General features: G+C 29.3%; 2 protein-coding genes across 2 annotated transcripts; both read left to right on the top strand.

Moving 5' to 3' along the window:
* The first annotated feature begins 452 nt into the window (after positions 1 to 452).
* LOC123296765 (ribosome biogenesis protein BOP1 homolog) lies at positions 453 to 5,090 on the top strand. Its single transcript, XM_044878419.1, has 7 exons — positions 453 to 690; positions 755 to 1,534; positions 2,459 to 3,131; positions 3,428 to 3,637; positions 3,771 to 4,054; positions 4,484 to 4,779; positions 4,875 to 5,090. Exons 1-7 carry the CDS (start codon positions 628 to 630, stop codon positions 5,026 to 5,028), a joined length of 2,460 nt encoding a protein of 819 aa, XP_044734354.1. The 5' UTR covers positions 453 to 627; the 3' UTR covers positions 5,029 to 5,090.
* Positions 5,091 to 6,945: 1,855 nt separating this feature from the next.
* Positions 6,946 to 23,768, top strand: LOC123292259. Its single transcript, XM_044872840.1, has 15 exons — positions 6,946 to 7,196; positions 7,268 to 7,460; positions 8,452 to 11,599; positions 11,669 to 11,944; positions 12,335 to 12,763; positions 12,887 to 14,320; positions 14,426 to 15,158; positions 16,288 to 16,362; positions 16,434 to 16,439; positions 16,540 to 16,660; positions 18,122 to 21,626; positions 22,022 to 22,212; positions 22,279 to 22,506; positions 23,170 to 23,404; positions 23,512 to 23,768. The coding sequence occupies exons 1-15, from the start codon at positions 7,058 to 7,060 to the stop codon at positions 23,650 to 23,652; spliced, it is 10,854 nt and encodes a 3,617-aa protein (XP_044728775.1). The 5' UTR covers positions 6,946 to 7,057; the 3' UTR covers positions 23,653 to 23,768.
* The last annotated feature ends 704 nt before the right edge of the window (positions 23,769 to 24,472 follow it).

Genomic DNA, 24,472 nt, shown 5'->3' with positions numbered 1-24,472 from the left:
GAAATTCGAGGAACCTTACAGGGCGATTTGGAACATTACCTACTATCATATTTAAGGCTCAGCAGACGGTTACCATGACCATCAGTAAATCATATGTTCACTCTAACTACTAATTCGAAGTCCAATATCGCTCTCACAATTAATTGACATCTATGACACAATATACAATTATTCAAGTTAAACTGATTAATATCTTTTGTTTCGGACAGTTTGACAATACGGAATCGAAATTGCATTGAAAAGGGCTATTGACGCATATTTTATTCACAGAAATCATTATTAGCAAGATTTTTCCGACACAGTGTGATTACACAAAAGAACACCGCTTTTATTATAGCACATGGAGGTTAAATGGGTATTTTACATTGAGATGTGCAAATGATAGTATGGAGGCTTTTACTATTTAACACCATCTTTCCATTAGTGCAAGCTATGCTAGTGACACATAGTGGAAATGTAAAATACTACCATTAAACTACTGTTGTTTCTCTTTCTCCTCGTTTATGTATAAAATGAGTAAAATAAACACACATGTGTAAAATTTATACATAACCTTTAAATAATATTATATAGTTTTATGGGGGAGCCGTTTTATGTAGTTTTAAATAAAAATTACTCAGATTAAAAATGGTTAAAAGGAAAGCCAACGTAACCAAAGGATCTGAAGATTTACCGCCTGAAATAGAAAATGTAAGTTTTGTAAAATACTTAATCTTCAAAATGATTTTATACTTACCGTTTGTTTTTATAATAGTGTGCAAATGTTGAATCAGTTTTTTCGGATAATGATATGAATACTATTCTCTTGGATAACGGCGAGGATAGTAGTGATGAAGAATCAGCTGGAGATCAAGATGATTTGTTATCTGATTCAGACTATGAAAGACAGACTTATTCCGATGATGATGATTTTGATAGTGCTGAAGATTTCGATGATGAAGATGATGATGTTGATGATAATGAAGATGATGATGAAGATGACGATGAAGAAGAAGATGATGATACAGAGGATAACGACGAAAATAAAAGTGAGGATGGTCGAGAAACAGAATCTGAACAAAATGGGGGTTATAATACTTGCAAAGAATTATCAAACGTAGCTAATAAAGAATCGAAATCTTCTGAGCGACAAATTAAAGTAAAAAACAATAAAAAAATTATAGAGAAATCAAAAATTTCTATTGAAAATAAACTTACGCCAGAGGAAGGAGAAGTTAAGATACAGGGAAAAGATGAATATGAGGAAGATTCTTCGGATGAAGAAGACATTAGAAATACAATAGGAAATGTACCATTAGAATGGTACTCGGATTACGCGCATTTAGGTTATGATTGGGATGGAAATAAAATCATGAAACCAAAACAAGGTGATAAATTAGATGATTTTCTTAAACGCGTGGAAGATCCAAACTTTTGGAGGACTGTTTTTGAACCGTACACAAATCAAAATATTGTTCTTACTGATGAAGATATACAATTAATTCAAAGAATTCAAACTCAAAGAATTCCCGATGCTCAATTCGAGGAATATGCGGTAAGTTCTATTTAGTATTTATTAAGTATATTTATTTCTGGACTTGTAGTTCCATTTAAAAAAGTTTAAGTAAGATAAAAAACATAATTCGTAATATTAGTAAATCATAAAAATGGCTTAGGATATACGTACCATCTAGCGGGCCTCTCTTGCCTGAGTCGTATTTAGGCAAAAAGCGGCAAACTCAAATTTATTGACTCATAAGGTGGGAAACCACCTCAACGTTCCAAAAGTCGGTAGATACTAAAATTATTCTAATTATATCAAGGAATCATAATACTGTACGGTATTTTTGATGTAGTGTATACCTAGTTTTTCCATGATTAAAAATTTAAACAAAAACCTTTCAAATAATTTAGAATAAAAGCTGCTCAGAACTCAGAAATTACCTAAATAAGAAACAAGTAATTAAAATATCTGTTTTCATTTTCAATTTATTGAACTTGGGAGTATATATGTTGATGTCGAGAGAAAATACACTATTTCCGGAGTCTCTCGAGCAAATATGGAGAGGTGTACCCTTTAATAACTCAATTAACACAATCTGAGACGTTCTGGAGACTCCAATTGTCTCTGTAGCTGTTTACTTCCTGACCTCTGTTGAAAAGTATAGACAAAATGGAATCGTTTTTTTTATTTTATTTATCGCTCTGGGCTCTCTTAGAGCTGGAAGTTTGGGAAAATAGTCAAAATAAATAGCAGAAAACGAGTATCAAGTGCTGACTACTACTCGAAAATACTTATTCGAAATGTAGTGGAAAAATGAAATTTTTAGAACAAGTTCTCACTTTACTCATAAATGATACTTAAAGGAGGCGTAGATTGAACGATCATCACAAATGGCTTCAAAACAATCGAAATCAGAATAATAATTGTGCATGTTCGTTTTGCATTGTTTCTAAATCACTAATATTAATTTAACAGCCTTGGATTGAATGGTTCACGTCCGAAGTAGAAAAAATGCCTTTACGAAAATTTCCAGAGCATAAAAGATCATTTATTCCTAGCCGAGATGAAGCAAAAAAAGTATCAAAATTAGTACATGCACTTAAAATGGGTTGGATCAAAACAAGACATGAACAAGCAAAACTGAGAGCCAAAAAAGATCCACAATTTTATATGATATGGAGTACAGATGATGTCCCAGAACATATGCGTCGTATTCATAAACATATCCCAGCTCCTAAACGACATTTACCTGGTCATGCTGAGTCTTACAATCCACCTCCTGAATATTTATTCGATAAAAAAGAACTTAAACAATGGAAGAAACAACAGACTACTCCATGGAAACGAAAGTTACACTTTATACCGGAAAAATATAATTCATTACGAGAAGTTCCAGCATATTCTCGGTATATTCGTGAACGCTTCCAGCGTTGTTTGGATCTTTATCTATGCCCTAGAGCTATTAAAATGAAATTGCAGATTGAAGCAGAAGATCTCGTTCCTAAATTACCAAGTCCTAAGGATTTACAACCATTCCCCACTACCGAATCAATGGTTTATACTGGACACACAGACATGATACGAAGTATAACTGTTGAAGGGCATGGTCAGTATTTGGCTTCAGGTTCAGATGATCAAACAGTTAAAGGTATATTTTTTAGATGGAGATTCGAAAGTTCTTTATTTCTAATCAATTTCAATTTCTTTACACACACTCTAAACGATATTGTTCATAGCAATCACAAACTCTCTTTCTAGATATTTCGATTGTTTCAATATGCGATATGTGTCTAAAATGTGTGCTTTGTATACTTTTATATGAAATAGAAAATAATGTGTACTAAATTTGATATTGATAAAATATTGAACGTTTTCGAAATTGTAGCTCAATTAATTTTTAAGTTTCTATAAATTTTTTAATATTAAATGATTTTAAAATTTTAGTATGGGAAATTGCTACTGGTCGTTGTGTCAAAACGTTTAAATTTAATGATGTTATAAAATGTGTTGCATGGTGTCCTAATCAAGCGTTATCTTTAATTCTGGTGGCATATGGAAAGCGAGTTGATATTGTAAATCCTGGTGTTGGTGATAAACTTGTTGTTTCGAAAACCGATTCAATTTTAGAGCAAGTTCCGGTTACTGATATAATTGGTAAATTTTTTTTGCAAAATATAATATTTTATATACAATTTGCATGTAGTTACAAACTTTTGATCGGTAGTCTTCATTTGAAATGCCTCATTTACCATATTAAAAATTTGTACGGTTTTTCTTTTATCTTCAGAAAATGATCGGGTAAATACTGCAGTTAAATGGGAGAATTTCACACCAGATTCAAATGAATGGAGTTTAGGTGTGCGTGCTTCATTACATCATTTTAAAGATGTAACTCAAGTAACTTGGCATGGACGCGGTGATTATATAGGAAGTGTGATGCCTGAAGGACAACATAGATCCGTTCTTATTAGCCAACTAAGTAAACGACGTTCACAATTACCCTTCTCCAAAAGTAAAGGTTTAATACAATGTGTGCTGTTTCATCCAATTAAACCATTCCTATTTGTTGCTGTAAGTTTTTATATTATTTTACAAAAGAAATAATCCAACTAACTGTTTGCTCCCTTAATTTCAATATATCAGTAATTTCAAGTATTGCGTATGTTTGAAGAATTATAGAAATCTAAAACTAGTCCAAACCACAAGTGAATTGTACAAGCTACAAAGTTATACAATTTACTTCTGTGCTGTGACCATGTGCTGCTTGAACACATTAATAATATAATGACAGTAAGCGTTATATGTTTGAAATTTTTACTGCGCTAATACAACTACTATTTAGATAACTTTATTTTTTCTCTTTCTAAGATGCCGTGTTCTCTCACTCCGCTAGAAATACCTTAACACGTTCAATACTGTTTCTATAAGGAAAGAAAATAAACTCCTTACTGAACATGTTAATGCCGTTTGATTTAATAATGTAATTACTAATTATTTTAGACTCAAAGAAATATTCGTATATATGATTTGGTAAAACAAGAATTAGTAAAAAAATTATTATCGAATTCACGATGGATTTCTACTATGGCTATACATCCAGCTGGCGATAATGTTTTAGTTGGTACTTACGATCGTAAGATGTTATGGTTTGATTTGGATTTGAGCACTAAACCATATCAAACACTTCGTTTGCATGGAACTGCTGTACGTGGTGTAGCGTTTCATAAACGTTATCCACTATTTGCTTCAGGCTCGGATGATCGCAGTTTAATTGTATCGCATGGTATGGTATATAAGTAAGTATTAAATAGCAGCTTAATAGGTGTATGAGTTGATTTAAAATGAGTTTTTACCATATGAAAAATTAATAAATCTTAATTTTTTGTTTTAGTGATTTATTGAAAAATCCATTAATTGTTCCATTGAAAAGAATACAAAATCATAAACAGTTTAACGATTTTGGAATATTTGATGTTATTTTCCATCCAAATCAACCGTGGTTGTTTAGTTCTGGTGCCGATGCTACAATACGGCTTTATACATGATATAAACAAATATGCATTGTAATTAAACGTATTTTGTTATATTTAATAAATGTTTAAAATTTATAATGGCTAATAATATTTAAATTAAGAAAATTATATTATACTACCTGTGAACCATCCGTATCACAGGGCAACTTCAATTTTATTGAGTTATAACCATCACTTCATATGCCGTCACCTATCCTCTTTTTGTTCACAATTTCGTCCATTTTATTATTTTGGTGTGGAACCCTAATAATATTGAAAACAGCTCGTTACTCGCTGATAATGAAGCTTTATATAAAGTGAAATAATTCTTCAAATCGGTTAAGTACCTAGTTTTTGAGTGAATCTTTCTAATATAATGTACCCATAAACTTTCATCCTCTTTTTCATCACCTTAAGAGTTGATTATGTTAGGCTAGGTTAGGTTAGGTTATATTGCCTGTCCACGAAAGACACACTTAGGCTATATAGCCCAAACTGATACCATATATGTGTTTTACCACCTTTCCGCTGATAATTTCATTTATCAGCTCCTCAATTTCAGAGGCTGAGTGCACCTAAGCATATCGTGGACGGAATTGGTTACGCCTTAATCAACTGAGCTAATAGGGCGACAAGAGTTGGTTAAATTTTTCGTTATTGCTCACCTACAATTTAATCTTTTTTTTTTTTTAATATATCATCGTAAGTTATAGCTCATTTAACGTCCCTCTGATTCATAACTGACAAACATTAGATTCTTTATAAATATGCAAATATTTTTTCGTAAATCGAATAGTTTAGATAATAATTGATAGCAAAAATCTAACTTTGTACGTTTGTTCATTCAATTTGAACAAAAATGGTCTTTATAGAAAAACAAACCATTTTTATTGGATTTGTTCTAAATTTTTTCGAAGGCTAGATTTCGCAGAAATATTTATACGAAACCTTAACATGCCTAAACTGTACGGTTTGAGGAAAAATGTTTCGAACAAAAAATGTTGCTTTTGTTAATCAATAACAACTTTCTAATTTAAAGTGTTCATTTATCGATTACTAGTTATCGTGACATATGACTATGACAAGGACACAGAGGAACTCACTGGCAGTCTTGTCTCTCATTCATCATATCGCATCCGCTTACAAACTTGCAGATCCCTCGTTCTCTATCATAGACTATACCAGTAAACATATTCTCCGTTCTCTATGTTTGATTTTCTATGGAATATACCCTTTGAAAATTCACTACAATATACCACACACAGTATGTGTCTATGAGGGTACCTTAGAAGGGATGTAGAGATACGCAAAGCCTTTTAAAAATTATAAAAAATTATGTTATTCCATTGATATATCTATATTTTCAAGGAAACTAAGATAATAAAAACTCATACCACTAATAAATCAAATTGGCGCAACAATTTATAAGTAGCAAACAGTATAGCCAATAAAATAAAATAAATAACAGAGACTATATCAGTAAATATTTTACCGATATATTCTCTGTAAATAATTTTTATAAGAATATTGTTTTCAAACCATTTAGTGATTGAAAATAAAAATAAGACAATATTTATATTATTTTAGTATAAAATATACTAATAGTTAAGAGAAGAAGAGTAAATTTTTGACGCTGTTTTACCGACAGTCGGCACACGTGCAAATTTTAAAAAAACAAGTTGATACTTGTTTGAATGTTGTGTTTCGTTTCCAAAAATGTAAGAAGCGCGAATTAAATAAGAATCGTTTATAGAATCTTCTAAAATACTCAAATCATATAAAAATAATTTCAATATAAATTGACTAAAAATTGCATAATATTATATTACTGTTAAAATAATCTTCGATTAATTCGCCGAAAAATTTATCAGTATTTGATGAATTTCGTTTCCGAAATTCACATGTATTATTCTATTATTGTGCATTAACGTGGTTTCGTTAGTAAATAACTTGAAATTTTTATAAAACGATAAGATTTTAAGTTTATGTGATAAGTAAAGTACAAATATTATTATAAATAATAAACAATAATTCTATCGACAAACATAAAACAAAATGAAAAATGTTTTCCATGAGAATATTTTCTGTCGATCATTATATGTCATCGCCGATATTAGGGCTAGACCCAACGTATTCACACTTTCGTGGTAAAGAAGTGAAACAAGTACCCGTTCTAAGAATTTTTGGTGCAAATAAAACAGGTATCCTATAAAACTGATAGTGGCATTTGTTTGTTATTTTAAAAATGAGTTTAAAAAAACATTAATTTTAGGTCACAAAACTTGTTTACATGTTCATGGAGTATTCCCATACTTGCATATTCCACATGATGAAACAAGTCTAGAATCAACGGAAAAATTATGTTACCGGGTTGCAACAAGTCTTGATAAAGCAATTAATATTTTAATGGGACAATCTGATTCTACTACGCAGCATGTATTTGATGTTACACCAGTTGCTGGCGTGTAAGAAATTTATACAATTATATATTTTATTAAATGTTTATTCACCGGTAACCGAGATTAACACTAAAAAGTTAACAACTAATTAGTCAATTAATTACTTGTTATCATAAATTGTTAGAGTTAATTCTATAAATAGTCTGCATACACTTCATCGTCAATGTTTAAATTATTTCTTAAAGATTGTTAACTTAAATTTCACAAAATAGCTATAGAAAAATACAAATATACGAAATGTATTATCTATTTAAAGCTGATTTTGAGGCGGTTCTGTAGAGTTTATGAAAAAATATTTTTGGAAGAGTACCCCCAAAGTGTTGAAAATTTCGTTTTGAATTTTCGGACTCATCATAGCAGCATACTGTGGAAAAAAAATAATGCTGTATATAGGTGTTTTCATAAATTTTTAATGAAAATCTATTGTGAGCCCGAAAATTCAAATCGAAATTTTCAACATATCTATTCGTTTCATAGTCATGACAATTTATTAACACTACCCGATTGATCAAGATATACTGAAAAAATTGACAAAAACGAATTCATTTTTCTTGTTAATATTACTTTATATTTACGAATATTGGATTTTATGAATTTGAGTTAAAACAAGTGAAAACGAACAATTGACTGAGTTAATAAAAATCAACTGTATACGGGGATTATTGATATTAAAACATTCAAAAATGCATATACATACTCACAAATAAAAAAACTGACACTCTATCATAGATGGAAAATTTTCATTAAAAATAAGTACGATTCTTTGCGTACATAAGAAGAATCATGATTGTTTCACAATGAAAACGAATAATGTTTACAGAAACAAAAGTTAAAAACTAAATTGCGACAACACGAAAAACAAAAACAATATTGTCAATGATAAATAGAGTAGACTTAAGTCCTGAAGGGGTACATTTTACTATCTCGTTTATAAATGAAAACTGATAACTTTTTACCATAAAATTTAAATTGATATATATTCTCTTCTTTATTTTAGCCCATTGTATGGATATCATAATCGTAAACATCAATTTTTAAAAATAAGATTTTTCAACCCATTCTCCATTAAAAAAGCTGCAACACTTTTTCAAAATGGTACAATTTTAGATCGTATTTACCAGCCGCATGACGCCCATATCAATTATGAATTACAATTTATGATTGATTTCAATTTACATGGAATGAACAACATATATTTATCCGATATAAAATATCGTATCGATGAAAAGATCGATTCATCGATAATCGATGATATACCATCGCAGCAAATTTTAAACAAAAATATAACACGAATTAGTACCTGCAAATATGAAATTGATTGCTTATGTGAAAGTATACTTAACTTTCAAGAAGTAACAAATGGTAAATTAAGTACGAATCCAGGTATTGCAGCTATTTGGGAAGAAGAACGCCACCGGCGTCAACTACAAAACAAAAATACACAAGATATCGCACCAACTGCTTCACAATTTCGAACAAAACTAACAGAAACAAACAGTGAAATATTTTTTAAAAATCGTTTACGCGATCGATTAGAAACGATAAAAAATAGTAACGTGTCAAGTGTACCATCGTTAAACCAATCGATTTACCCATCAGAAGTGTCAGATCCAAATCAATTTTTAAATGCATCAATTGCACATTTAATGCAAAATCCTGAATTATCTTTCACGCCGATTGAAAAATCTGATTCAATTGTGAATGAAAGTTTAATATTAAGTTTAACACAAGAAGCTAAAAAACCAAATAAACCAATTATAGACGATATTTATAATGCTCTAATAGATCTTATTGATGAAGACAGCATATTATCGCAGCATCCACTTAACGAACACGCAGTAGCTTTAGAAGATGAAATAGAACAGGAATCACATGATTTGGAACAAACATTAGTTGAAGAAAATGAAATGTTTTCATTAAATCAGAAGGAAAATGAATCTACTGAAATCGAATCGGAAGTGATCAATGAAATATTTTCCTCAAATGATTCATTTATGAAACATGTCAATGTTTCACAATTAGAACAAAATATTGAAGTTCATTTAGAACACACGGATTTAGATAATTTTAGCGAAGATACTGTAATCGAAAGTGAAAAGCAATATTCAATTTTTTATGACGATATACTCGAGATGAAAAAAACCCAACTAAAATCAACAGAATTAACTTTTTCACAATTATCTAATGATACATTAGATTCTGTGATTGAAAATGAAATTGAAAAAATTGAAAAATCACATAATGAGGAAAGTATTATATATTCATCGGATTCGGATGAATTAATATTTGATGGTGAATGGAAACGAATTCCTCAAATTGATGGAGCCACAAAAGACTTGAAAGAAAAACCGAAACGTAAATCAAGACTTTCCAAAAGTAATCAACCAGAAATATTTCGTGAAATTTTATGTGAATATACTGGAATGATTTATAAAATTGAACCTGTTATTGAACCAAAATTGCCAAAGAAGAAATTAGGAAGACAAAAATCAAAAAATACCAAAGAACAAAAAAAACCCATTGTGAAAGTATTAAAAGTCGAAAAGAATAATTTAAATGTGGAAGATTTAACAAAAAGTATTAATTACATGCCAGTACCGCTTCAAGATGTAAAAATGCCCGTAACGCTTGAAGATGTAAAACCAAATAATACTGTTTTACTAAGTATGCCAATTATCGATGAACAGTATGATGAATTATTAAAAGATTTTGATCATTTTTTATCACAGAGTACATTCACAAATTCTAACTTTGCATCACAGAATGAAATATATAAAATATACCCACCGAATGAATTGAATACAACATACTCTAAACCAGAAAGTAGTGACGATTCTATTATAATGCCACCAGTTGATGTTATTATAAAACAAGATTTAGATAGTACATTTACGATAAAAAATGAGTGTATTGATTCAAAACAAAGTATAAATTTTGAAAGCTATATTGAACCAAAGTCTTTTAATATAAAAACCACACAAGTGATTAAAAGTGAACCATTAATTAAAAACGAAACTATTTTACAACGACCAAACGATGAAACATATTTAAACCAAGAACCTAGTCATATTTTTATGGATGATTTTTTAAATTGTACATTTGTTATCAATGATCATAATCTTCCGAGTATTAAAGGTTTGATATCTGAAATGATAAATGCGATTGCACCAAATGAAACATTTGAAATATATCCGGAATCATCTTGCAATTTATATCATGAAATGAATGCAATTATCTCCGGTAAAACAACAATGGTCGACATTAGCTGTCGGTTCTTACAAAATGTACGCGAATGTCATTATCGTAAAATTTTAAATTCTGAGCAAACTTCAGATGTGCCGTATATACTGAGATTAAACCGTAATTTAGAACCAATTGCTATTGATACATGTGATGAAAATCAATTTCCAACAACAACAAAATATACTATTGATAAAAATAAATTTATAAAATCGATAATTTATGATAACAGTTTGGAAATTACTGACAAACATACCATATATTGTAAAAATGGTAAAATTGTCATCGAGGAAAATTTATTTAATGATAATCAAAAAAGTCGCTATGAGCATTATACTAATTGGGAAAAAGTTAAATTTAATATCAAAGAAGGCCGTCCGTGGAATAGTACTAAAGATTCATTAAAAAAACAAGTGAAAAAAGTACATAGTTCACCGAAAATTGTAACAAGTAAACCATTTGATTCAAAATTACGCGATTTTATTACGAATAATAATACTTTCAATGTACAAAATAAAACGAATGAAAATATTCCTCTAATAAAAAAGTCAATAAAACTAGGAGAAAAAAATATAGATGAATTTAAAGACGAAATTACTAATGAAAATCAGTGTAAAGATTTTAAAAAGCAAGATAAAAGTACTAAGAAAGAATCTAAACTTAACAATTTAAAAAATAATTCGGAATCAAAATCGAAAGAAATAAATCTTGAGTTGAAAAATAATTTAAATATTGATGATAAAATTGAAAATCAATGCGTATCCGAAAATAGAATTACCCAAAAAATTGATTCGGTTATTAAAAACACAAATGATATATTGAAGAAATTTGAATCAGAAAATAAGATTTCAGAAAAGAAATTAAAATTGAAACATTTACAAAATAACGATGAAATATCTGAGAAAGTTAAATGTGGAAATATTGAAAAACCAAAGAATTTCTTGAAAAAATTTGAATCCGAAAATAAAATTAAGGAAATTGAATCAAAAGCTGCCTATGAAGACAGAACATCTAATGAAATTATTTGCAAAATACCTTTGAATTTGATACCACAAAAAGTTTTTGAAAATTTAAAAAACGATAAACTTCTAATTGATACAATTAACCTTGCATCATCTTCTTCCACATTAATTCAAGAACGCCTCTTAAATAAAGAAAATCAAGTATTGTTAAAAAATAACATCAAATCAGCAAAATCTAAATGGTCTAAATCTAGTAAAAAATTAAATCAATCTAAAAAATTAAAGCAAGTTAGAATGATTTTCGAACGGAAACGGAAAATACGACAATTTAAAAATATGACAAAAAAATTTAAACAATTGTTACAACAGAAAATAAGAAAACATTTTGAAATGGAATCAAATTCTAACAGTACATTTACTAAAGAGATCACCAATTTAGAAATATTTATTTCGCATCGAATTATCAAGAAAATTGAAAATAAGCTTATTATATCTGTAAATAATTATGATTCGATGTGTAATAACAAAATTTATAATATACCAAGAAAAACATTAAATGAACGTTGGAATGATTCAATTGCTGCTGGATTATTTGAAATCGAAAATTTTATTTCAACGAAGTCTTCAAATTCAAAACCTAAAAAAGAATTATTGAAACACTCATTATATTTAAATGAGAATGAAGAAGGTTTTGTCAAAAACTATCCAATTGCCCAAAGTTCACCAAACAAACAACAATATAAAAACGAAAATAATGTTACGAAATTAGTGACTAATGAAAATAATACTGGTACTAGAAAAGATCGAACAAAAAAGAAAAATGTTTTATCAAATGACTATCAAATGAACTTACAAAAAAATACAGAAACGTTTGCTCAAGATAAAATTGAGAACCATGTAAAAGAATTCAATTTGAAAGAAATTTTATCTGAAAATGTTACACATTCTTCTCCTGATATGATCGAGACGGTAAAATACTTGGAAAAAATTGAGACGCCATTGGAAAATAATAAAACAGAGCAGAATCATGCAATTTTACAGCTAATTACAAAGAAAAAAGATTCAAAAAAATCATCTGAAACTGTCACACTTTCATCTGTTGAGGAGGTAAAATATATAGAAAAAATTAAGAAGCATAAAAAAAACCAGGATCTTGAAATTTTACAACCAATTACAAAGAAAAAAGCTTCAAAAAAATTATCTTTAGGAAATAAATTTGGTAAATTAGAGGAATTGGCGACAGAGCTGAATGTGAGATCTGAAAATAATATTGATAATGCCTCAAATCATGTATCAGATTATTTAAATTTGACATCATTTGAAAATAAACAAGCTACAAGAAACAAATTCTCAAAAGGAAAACGGAAAACAATACAATTCAGCAAAACTAAGAAGTCGGTTGAAATGAATTCATCACAAAATATATCTGAAAATGGTGAAACTTTACTTTCTACTTCCAATTCAGTTCAGTTCATGAAAAAAAGGGAAATGCCATTGAAAAAACAAATTCAAAAGAAAAGAATTATAAGAAAATCAACTATTGAACGGTTAATTGAGGATAATGATTGTTCAAATATTTCAGAAAATGAACCACGACGTTTACGTTCAATGCAAAAATCAAGTAACGTAAGAGTATTTTTTAAAAATTTAGAAATTAATAAAAATCTTGAAAATCATAAGACGTCCAACGACGATAATAAAATGATTAAAATTGAAGAATTCACCACGGTGTTGAACGAAAATTCAACAGAAAATAATGATAGTTTGCTTATCGATACTAAATCAGATCATTCAAATTTGTCAGCGGAGCAAGTCTCAAAATCCTATGACATAGAATTATCCCCAACAATCAAATCTTCTACAAGTAAATGTAAAACTTTAAAGACGGAAAAAAAGATCAATTCTGATGGATTAAACTCACACAAAAAAATGGTTCAATTTAATTCGAGACCAGATTTAACAGAAAATGGTGAAAATTGTTGTATGATTTCTATGGCCAATATTGACAATCCAAATCCAATTGAATCAATGGAAAAAATTGAGATAAATGTCCAATTTCCAAAAGAAGAACACAACACAATTGTAAAGAGCAAATGCACAAAACAATTGAAAGACTTAAAAGTATTTGTGGAGAATTTAGAAATACATGAAAATTCTGCTAAAAATCAATTAAATAATGTTAATTTAAATTTAAAGTCGCCTGTCGATATATTTTCAAATACATCGGACCATCAAAACGGATTAATGAAAGATGCTTTTGAACAAGAACCATCCACAAGTAAATATTTGCAAAGTAAACTAAGAAATAATTTAGAGAATATATCTCTAAATAATATCAATTTGGACACAAAGTCGTCTATCGATATAGTTTTAAATACATCGGATTCAAGAAAAGGATTAACGGGAGAAATTTCGAAGTCATTTGAAAAAGAACAGCTCAAAAATGTTCAAAAAAAACGAAAAAAACGAAATCCGTATACACGACGCCGAAAAATGAAGAAAACTGTTAAAATAAATTGTCACGATTCCATAACCGATGGTTTAAATCTAGGAAAGTCAATTAGAACATCGTCGGAGAGTAAAAAATTTGAAAAACTTGAAGAATTAAAAAGGAATGCAAAAACTTGTGATATTGAACCACAAGATAAAATGACTAACGAAAGCGTTTCGCTAAAGGAATCATGTTCTTTATTTAATACAGAGAAAAAAATAAACGAAGAAAATTTAAAAAAAAGTAAAAATATAAAAAATCAATCGGTATTAAATAAGGAAATGAATACTTTGGAAGACCGTATAGTACAAAGACCTGTACGCCAAGCTAAATTAAATGCTTGTAAGAATATTCAAAATTTTTCAATCTTGTTTGGTGTACATTCCCGACGTATAGATTTTAAACAGAATAGAGAAACAAATTTAAATAATATTCCGACGTCTACGGTAAATCATATTGAAGAAAATCTTGATCAACTTCAAAATCAAAAAGAAAATTTACCATTAAAAACGTACTTACCAAAATCATCACAAGAAAATATGGAGGTTCTTGAACAAAATTTAAGTAATTATGAGAACATTCCAGGAATTGATGGTACACTTGATGTATTACTGACTACTTCATCAGATGATTCTTCAACTGATAGTAGTGGAGACGATCATGTAGATATTCTATTTGTTGATGGTTTAAATAATGAACAATCAATTCGTGAAAAATATTCTTTACGTGAATGTTCAGTTGTTTTATCTAGATTTGATGCTACCAAGAACGAACAAGTAAAACAAGAAAAACAAGAGATATCAATCAAGAGAAAATTACGTTCACAGTCCAGGGTGATGACACCAAATAAAATTCTTGGGACGAGTCAACAATCTAGTTTTGTACCCTTGGATATTGCTTTTACAAAATCACCAACATCTAGAAATTTAAAAGATAACGAAAAACAAAGAAGAGCGAAAAAACGATTGAAATTCGATAATCAACAGTCATACTCTAATGAAACTACTGCAGGTTTGTGGAATTTTTTTAAATAATTATACAAAGATTTTAAATAGGTGGACGATATAGAAGATAAAATTCCAATTTTAAATCCGTTGTACCATTAGCGAAACAGTGTTAATTATTGTTTTTATTTTTGAGACAAATTGAAATTTTAATAATAATATAAGTTGTAGAAAATTAAATTTTCTATAATTTAATCTCTTAGCGTTTTTTTTTCTTAGATGTTTACGTTCAATATTCTCAAATAAAAAATTTTAAAATTTACGTCAAAAGTCAAATATTGTATTCTAGAATTTTAAACATAAAAATTTCTTTCAAGATAAACTGTATAAAATTTTATTTTCTACAACTTATAAAAATGTCAATTTGATTTATATTAATTGAGATATTTTTAAAATTACAAACGATAATTATTATTAATTAAGCCTTGCTTCGTTAGTTATAGTGGTACATCGAATTCGAAAACTGTAAAGGAAGTATCTTTTTGAATTTTACTCTTGGTACTCTGTCCTTCTAATGCAGTAGTTTTTGAAATCCTCTTAAATCAATCCGAATTCAATAAAGGGGATATATTCTGGTCTAGAAGCTTAAATTTTAGGCATTTTTCAAACTAAGATTAAAAAAATGAAAAAACATTTCTGTAATCATTTTTTTAACATGATCTTTTTGACATTTTAAAAATACAAATTGTAAAAAAAAACAAGTGAAACCAAGTGATGATTACGCAATAGTTTTTTTTAACGTCATGAACATAGCCACAAATTCATACATATCACATACACACATAACTATATTACCATATAAAACATACTATTTAATTTGCTCCTACTTTCCTCACGGATAAACAGTGATGTTTACGAAAAAATGTTTCAAACAAAAGTTGCTTATTTTTTATAAAGAACATTTTTTGCATTTAAATTTTTATTCTCCTAATGGTATATAAGATCCAACGGACTCAAGACTCAATTGACCTATGGTGCTCATTTACCCAACTGATGTTGCGAACTTAGCCTCACTTTTTACGTCCTAAGCACGCTCTAAAAATTTCAGCTTGATATCTTTATTCGTTTTTGAGTTATCGTGTCCACAGACAGACAGACGTACACTTTGCTCACTTTGGATTAATGCGCGATCCCAGATCCATACATTGGCCCTTCTTCTACTTCTACAGATGTTAGTGATCAATTCGAATTTCGTTACCAGAAAATCCTATGTATCTCCGAAAATAATTCGAATTTTGAAAATATACTAACAAACAAAAAATCGATTTTCTCTTATTTCTAGACCAAAGTATTCCCTTAAACCGAAAACATGGCTCAGAATTCTCAAATAAAAATTTTTTTTAAATAAATGAAATTTAATTCTAATTCTCTTTTGAAATTAATTTTAGAGTTGCAAAATATTGAAGATAATTTCAAAGATAAGAATTTTCAATCCGCATCTGAAATTGAAGAAATATTACCACAATCTGTAGGCGGTGAGTTAATTCAACAACATTTTGAATCGCAATCGTGAGTAGTTATATTTCAATTCTTTAAAATGCATTTAATTTTGGTGGCAGTATAGGGTTTTTATTTCTGATCTACACTTTGCTCTCTTAATTTTTATTCACTCTTATATAACATAATCGATGCTTGTTTGTGTCTTCATTTTGGTTTGTTTGAAATTTTATTTCTGGATGAAGCTGCATAAGAGGCTAACAAATTTCCAGATTAAATTATTAAAGAAAGCAATTCCTACCTTTTCGTCACCTATTATTGCTAGCTAACAAACACTTTGAACATATGTTTTAGAACCATAAAAAAGAATAGAATTGCTACTAATTTCTAAGAATTTTGATGTTTGCCATTTTCTAATATTTTTTAAGGTTTCTTAAAAACTTGAATCGATCTTCGAATTATTCTCGGAAATCTTTTAAATCGTATTCGGAGTTAAGAGGTTCCTCGGTTAGTAATAAATGCAGAAAATATCTGTTGTTACTGAAACTAATTTCCCCATTCTAAAATTGATTTCGAAAATAGTAAGAAATAGAAAAAAATTTGAATTTAAAATCAAACAACTTTTAACACATGTTTATGAAAATCGGTACCCATTATGTCTTGTTTATTTGGATACATCGGTATTTCCTCCACAGCCCTATTACCTAAAATATTTCAGACATTTGTTATAGTAGTTAAAATTAGTTTTGTGTTAAAAAATTTTCATTGAATTTAGGAAAAATCAAAGATTCATTTAAAACTAACCAGACTGTGTTCTCTAGCCAGGAATTTATTTTTGAAGAAATCTGTTTCTTATAAATTTTGCATAGTTTCATAAGTGTTGTTTAAAATAATATGATTAATCGATTCCACCAGGTTTTACTGTTTCCCTCGCGAATTAAAGTGGTTAGCCAACTCATTTATAACGCTTGTTATATCAGTGAATTTACTTGAGAAATTCATACAACAGTGCCTTTAAACATTCTCCATTTCTTCATAGAGGCGAGATTTTACTGAATTTTGCAGCAATGACTGGTTTATTTCAAGTTACTGAATTTTTGTTTTGTTATGTTTCGCTTTTCAATAGAATTTATTCAAATTATCCTATGCGAATTGTAAAAAATGATTCAAATTACGATTAAAGGAAAATTACGATTCCTACGTAAGATTTATAAGTTTCTTCTTATCTCAGTCCATGTTGAGGGAATGAGACCGACCATGATCATATTCGATATATTCTTTAAAAATATTGGACAAAGTGCTTTTCTCGTGCAATATGATCGTTTCGAGACTTTATGAGACTCGATATAAACAAAGATTTAGGCGACTCTTTAATTTTTATAACCGCAGTTAAGACATGGTTTTTGCGTAATAAATAATTTCTTTTCATATTTTTCTTTTCTTTTCTAGTTTAGACTCATCAGAATCGGAGAAAACTAAGAAATTATATCAAAGAAAAGAAATTAATTTAAAAAAGAATAAAAATAATTATTTATATAATAATCAAAATGATATGAATAATGTGATTCAAAATTCCTGTGATAATTCAAGTGATTTAGTTAATAATTCTATTAGTGATAAGAATCGTAGAAGAAGCTTAAGAAATCGTACACTGTTATCAGAAACCAAAAAAATTGCAAAACATTCAACAAATATTTCAAAACCATCAACTTCAATTGGAAAAATAGTTCCAGAAACGTCTATAAATTCAAATAGGACATATGTCGAGGAAAATACAGGTTGTGTATTTAGTCCTAAATCTACCAAAAAATTAAGTTTAATTAATTTATCACAAGTTCCCTTACAAGATGAAGCTGATGCTGCTATGGGACAATTTAAAAATTGCTCACCAGAAATTGAAAGTGATGATAGTATTACTATTCCAAATCCTACAGAAATAAACAGGGAAAATATTTCTCCCAGTCCAGAACATGAAATCCAATTATTAATTTCACCTAGGAAAACACAAAAAAATTACTCAAACGCTTTTGAATATGATCTAAAAAATAAATATTTTCCACAACCTGGATGTTCCACAACTAAAGGTGATAACTTAGCATCTGAAAGTCATCCAGGGGAAAAAATAACAAATCTCTGTGAAAATGAGACCTCACAATCGTTACTATTTGAAAATAATGAAAAATTGCCACAAACTCAAGTGTCTGAATGTGATGTAGAAAGTTTTTATGACATTACATTTGGCGATTGTACAAAACTCGATGAAGACGATCTAGTATCTAATTCTAAAAGTAATTCATCTTTCCATTGCGCTCAAAATATTAATGAATTTGATCAAAAACCATCACAATCGACAGAAATGCAACTAAGTGGTTTATCATTTCAATCAGATCAAATTTTAACACAGACACCAAATGAAAAATTAAATATTTTAAACTTGTCAACTATAGAATTTGGGAAAGGTGTAAAACGTTTAACAAATGGATATGTCATATTAATGCCGAAATTTAACCCACCCTCTTACGATGATATTAAAAATTCTGCAGCCGAATACAATATTCCTGAAGTGCAATATGAAAATCCTTTTTATAGTGTACCAACGGATGCAACGGGTCGTATTGAAATTGGCCACAAAATATTGAAAATTCCTACAAAGATTGTACAAGATTTATCAGAATTCACATCTAATTTAGAATTTGATGCTCTGAATGTGTGGCGACAGCGTAAAATTGATAATATGCATGTAAATGGTGGCCAAAATTTTGCTTCTAATCGTGAAATATTAATTACACCAAATATTAAACCGCCGTCTTTAAAAGATATCGAGGTGTGGTTAAAAGCTAAAAATTATCTTAAAGATGTTAAACCAAAACGAGATGAAAGTGTAAAAATAAAGATACGAATTCCTTCCAGTCCTGGCGGTGGAGGTAACGATTCAGATGATAGTGATTCTCTAACTTTAACACCATGTACACCAAGAAATGAATCAATTCAAACACCAATCGATATTTCCATAAATACACCAAAAAGTGCACAAAATTCAACAATTCTAACACTAGATAATTTTTCAAATACACCGAAAACTACACAAATTGGACAAAGTCCAAGTATGATTCATAAAGGTACAAAACATATTTTGAAAAATAAACGTGTAAAAGTTGCATTAGCAAAATCATTTAATAAATCACAAGAGAACGAAAATTTACTAGATCCATCCGTCGCAAATCTTTTAAATGATCCACAATTTCGTAAAGATTTAAATTCACCATTGAGTAATTCAAGTTGTCTTATAACAGGCGTTACGTTAGATAATACACACGGTTTTAAAGTACCTTTAGAAAATTTTCAAGACGTAAAAGCAATGATAAAGTATCAATATTTAACGACAGTTATTCTCGAATTACATATTAAAAATCGAGAAGATTTTAAGCCAAATCCACGGCTAGATCCAATCGTTGCAATATTTTATTCAATTTACAATGATGTACCAGAAAATTTCGAATTACCTCAATCTGAAACAGGTGTTATTTGTGTTGGTTCAAATGATTTTTTAATGGGCACATGTACCAGTAATATAAAAATTACATACGTTGAATCTGAATTACAATTATTTGATAAACTAATCGAATTATTTACGAAATGGGATCCAGATATTTTAGCGGGATATGAAATAGGTCGTTTATCTTGGGGTTATCTTTTAGAACGTAGCTTTCATTTGCAATTAAATCTACCAAAACGTTTATCCCGTATACCAGAATCTCGTGCAAATACACGTATCGATGAAAATGGTCAAATGTCCGATTTAAATTTTACCGGGCGATTATTTTTAGAAATATGGCGATTAATGCGACATGAAATTAATTTGTATAGTTATTCATTTGAAAATATTTACTTTCATATTTTACATGAGCGTATACCAAAGCATTCATTTAGAAATTTGAGCACTTGGTTTGAAAGCACACGCAATCGTTATATCACTGTTCAATATTATCTCAAACGTGTCACTGGAGTATTAAGCATTTTAGATCAATTAGACTTTATTGGAAGAACATCGGAGCTTGCGCGACTATTTGGTATACAGTTCTATGAAGTTTTATCCCGAGGTTCACAATTTCGTGTCGAATCAATGATGCTACGATTAACAAAACCTTTAAATTATATACCTGTAACACCGAGTGTGACACAACGAGCAAAAATGAAAGCACCTGAATTTTTACCTTTAATAATGGAACCAGATTCACGACTATATAACGATCCAATTATTGTACTAGATTTTCAGAGTTTATATCCTTCAATGATAATTGCATATAATTATTGTTTTTCGACATGCTTAGGACGAGTAAGTGAACTCGGACAATCACATCCTTTTGAATTTGGAGCAACACAATTACGTGTTAATCCAAAACTTGTTGAAGCATATCTAAATAATAATAAACTAAATATTAGTCCATGCGGTGTGGCATTTGTTAACGACAGCGTTCGCCAAGGAATTTTACCACGTATGTTAAAAGAAATTCTCGATTGTCGACTGATGGTGAAAAAATCATTAAAAGAAAATAAAGACGATGCAACTTTGAAACGTGTATTAAATTCTCGCCAATTAGGGTTAAAACTAATTGCAAATGTTACGTATGGCTATACAGCAGCAAACTTTAGTGGTCGTATGCCATGCTGTGAATTAGGCGATAGTGTGGTAAGTAAAGGGCGTGAAACTTTAGAACGGGCTATACAAATGGTGGAGAAAAATGAAAAGTGGCGCGCAAAAGTCGTTTATGGTGACACTGATTCTTTGTTTGTAATAACACCGGGACGCAGCCGAAAAGATGCGTTTGAAATTGGTAAAGAAATTGCTGATGCTGTGACAAATGATAATCCAACACCGGTTAAGTTAAAATTGGAGAAAATTTATCAACCTTGTATTTTACAAACAAAAAAACGGTACGTTGGATATATGTATGAGAGCCCTGATCAAGAAGAGCCTGTTTATAATGCAAAAGGAATTGAAACGGTTAGACGTGATGGTTGTCCAGCTGTAGCTAAGGTAATCATTTACAAAGCAAAGTAACCCGCACTATTCTTATGTAAAATTGATTTCGATTAAACCTTTTAAAACTATAAATTCGAAGAATCTTAAATCTTCTCGAACATAATGTCATACAATTTAGAATTTTCGAGTCCAGAGTTCAAGTATAGGCAGTAATAAATTTCAATGAGAGGATATAACTGTTGTAATAATTAAAATTCGATTAAGACAAAACTATTTCTTTTTTTTTAATCTTTAACGTAGACTCGGTATTTTAAAGCTTAATACGTTATTTACCTATAACGAATTTTATAAATAGTCAGAAAATGGACATGATTCTCAAAAATATTTCTTAACGTAGAATCATTTAAATAATTTTTCTGATATATTTTAATCTTGATTTTGCTTATTAGATTTTAGAGAAAACATTAAGAATACTATTTGAAACCAAAGATATGAGCATGGTCAAACAATATGTCTGCCGCCAATTTTCAAAGATTATAACTGGACGAATAAATTTACAAGACTTAATTTTTGCCCGAGAATTTCGTGGATTAAATGGATATCGACCGGGTGCAATGGTTCCAGCATTAGAAATAGCAAAGTAAGTAAAAAAAAATTAATTTCAATATTTAGTTTTTTCTAATATTTTTTTCAATTTATTTTAAAGACGATATAAACAACAAGATCCAAGAAGTGAACCATTACGTAGCGAACGTGTACCATATGTTATTGCTAGTGGAGCACCAGGGACGACTCTTGTAAGATTAGCAAAAGGACCGCATGAGCTATTATCTGATCCAGCTTTAAAACCTCATATTCAATATTATATTACAAAAGTTATTATACCACCATTAAATCGGTGTCTGTCGCTTTGTGGTGTTGATGTTCATGCGTGGTAAATATTAATAATTGATTTAATGCTTAAAAATAACCAAATTTCAACTAAAAGAAAAGTAGCTGAAAGGGATCTTACTATCTGATGTCTATTAAAAATTAAAAATATTATAATAATACTTTTAATTAATGGTCAATAATCAAGGAGATGGTAGGGTACGACAAAAAAAATATTTTGGCAAAAGGAAAATGTCTCCGAAAACGGCTTTTTGGAAGGTTTATCAGTTAAGGAAGTTTTTTGTGAAATACGCAGGACTTATGTGATTTGATCATCTACATTTCTCACAATTTTTTTATTTGATCCGTGTATTGTATTTTAAAGAAGTCAATAATCAACCCATTAGCTATTAGATCCAGCTCAGTTGTGTGTTCCAATAATTTTTGTACTGATAGTTGTTTTTTTCCAAAAATATGTGAAATATTTAAAAAAAACTTAAAAGCCGTGCATTTTTGATCGCTAGTTTTGCGGTCTTTGTTGTAAATGAGCTCAAGTATTCAAGTTGACCATTGAATTTTCCAACACCCTGTATACTGTCTTTGCGTGGCTACTATTATCTCCATATGATAACGCTGAAATTGAATGTTTAAATATATTAAATTTATGAGGCTTATTTTGTCATAAAAAGGCGGAGATTTTTTGAACTTGAACTATTTCTTATTTTAGGTATAAAGATTTGCCTAGAAAATATAAATTATATTTTCCAACCGCTGAAACGTCATCAAAGGATGCAAAAAAAACTACAATTGCTCAGCATTTTGCAACAGCTAGTTGTGCTAGTTGTGAAACACAGACACGAGATGGAATTTGTTCCAACTGCATTAATGATCCACAGAAAACTGTAACAATTTTAGAAGATAAACTACGAAAATGGGAACGGAATTTAGATAACATCAGAAAGGTAGAACATTTGAATCTTTTTTTAAATTATAAACAGTTCAAGCATTATATAGAGTATATAAACAATTAACTCTGTTAGTTATCTTCATATGTTTTGTTTATTTTTAGATATGTTCTTCGTGTTGTGGTCGTTTTGAAGAGACTCAATGTACTTCTTTAGATTGCCCAGTTCTGTATCGTTTAACACAAGCTGAACGTGATTGTGAGCAAGCGACATTTGTTCGTGAATTAGTAAATTTAAAATTTTAATAGAAGTGCAATCATCGGTTTCTACTGACAGTGATGATACCAACAGTGTAATAGAAGAACTTTTTTAATTAAACTTTTTATTAAAAATAAAAAGTATGTATTTTTATGTGATTTTATCAGGCTGATGAAATAATTAATATTAATGATAGAGTGTTAGTTAGTTTTGATATCCAGAATATATTTATTTTGTTAATTTTTGAAGGATAATCCTTTTTTCTTTAAATAAAGTGATTTAAATTTTGTTGAATTTTCTTATATTTATTGTAAGAATGGTTTTTTTCAGCATAAATCATAATGGTCTAAGATCCAAATTGGGATCGACCTTCACTCATCTGCTTATCGAATGAAAGTTATTTTTTATGCAATATAAAATTTTAACAAATAACCCTGCAATGGGTTGCCTAAAAAATGTGGTCAAGACTACTTTTAGTGAAAATACCAAGAGTAAAATTTTTAGAAATTTTTCACTGACTAGCATATATAACGAATTTTAATCTACTCGAAAGTAGATCTTTTCGTTCACTATTATCCTCTTTTCGTTAACTATAATCTCGTTAGCTATTTATAATAAATGAAGTAAAAAGAGTTTTTATAGACGCTCTTATGCAGAAAACAAAGGAAACAACACAGTAGTGTTGTATAAGAAGCACTATGTAATTAACAATTTTTGTTTGGAACATTTTTTCGTAAGTATTGAAAATTATGACCAAATTTTGGAGTCCATTTTTTCTAAAGTTATAAAAGATAGGGAATTGGAAATATGCAGGAAGCTTCAACTAGTGGCCTTGTAAAACATTCTTGAAAAACAAAAAAAACATTC

This window comes from Chrysoperla carnea, chromosome 1 (genome assembly GCF_905475395.1).
Source record: "Chrysoperla carnea chromosome 1, inChrCarn1.1, whole genome shotgun sequence".
NCBI lineage: Eukaryota > Metazoa > Arthropoda > Insecta > Neuroptera > Chrysopidae > Chrysoperla > Chrysoperla carnea.
The sequence above is the reverse complement of the archived record's forward strand: the minus strand, read 5'-3'. Positions and strand labels throughout refer to the sequence as shown.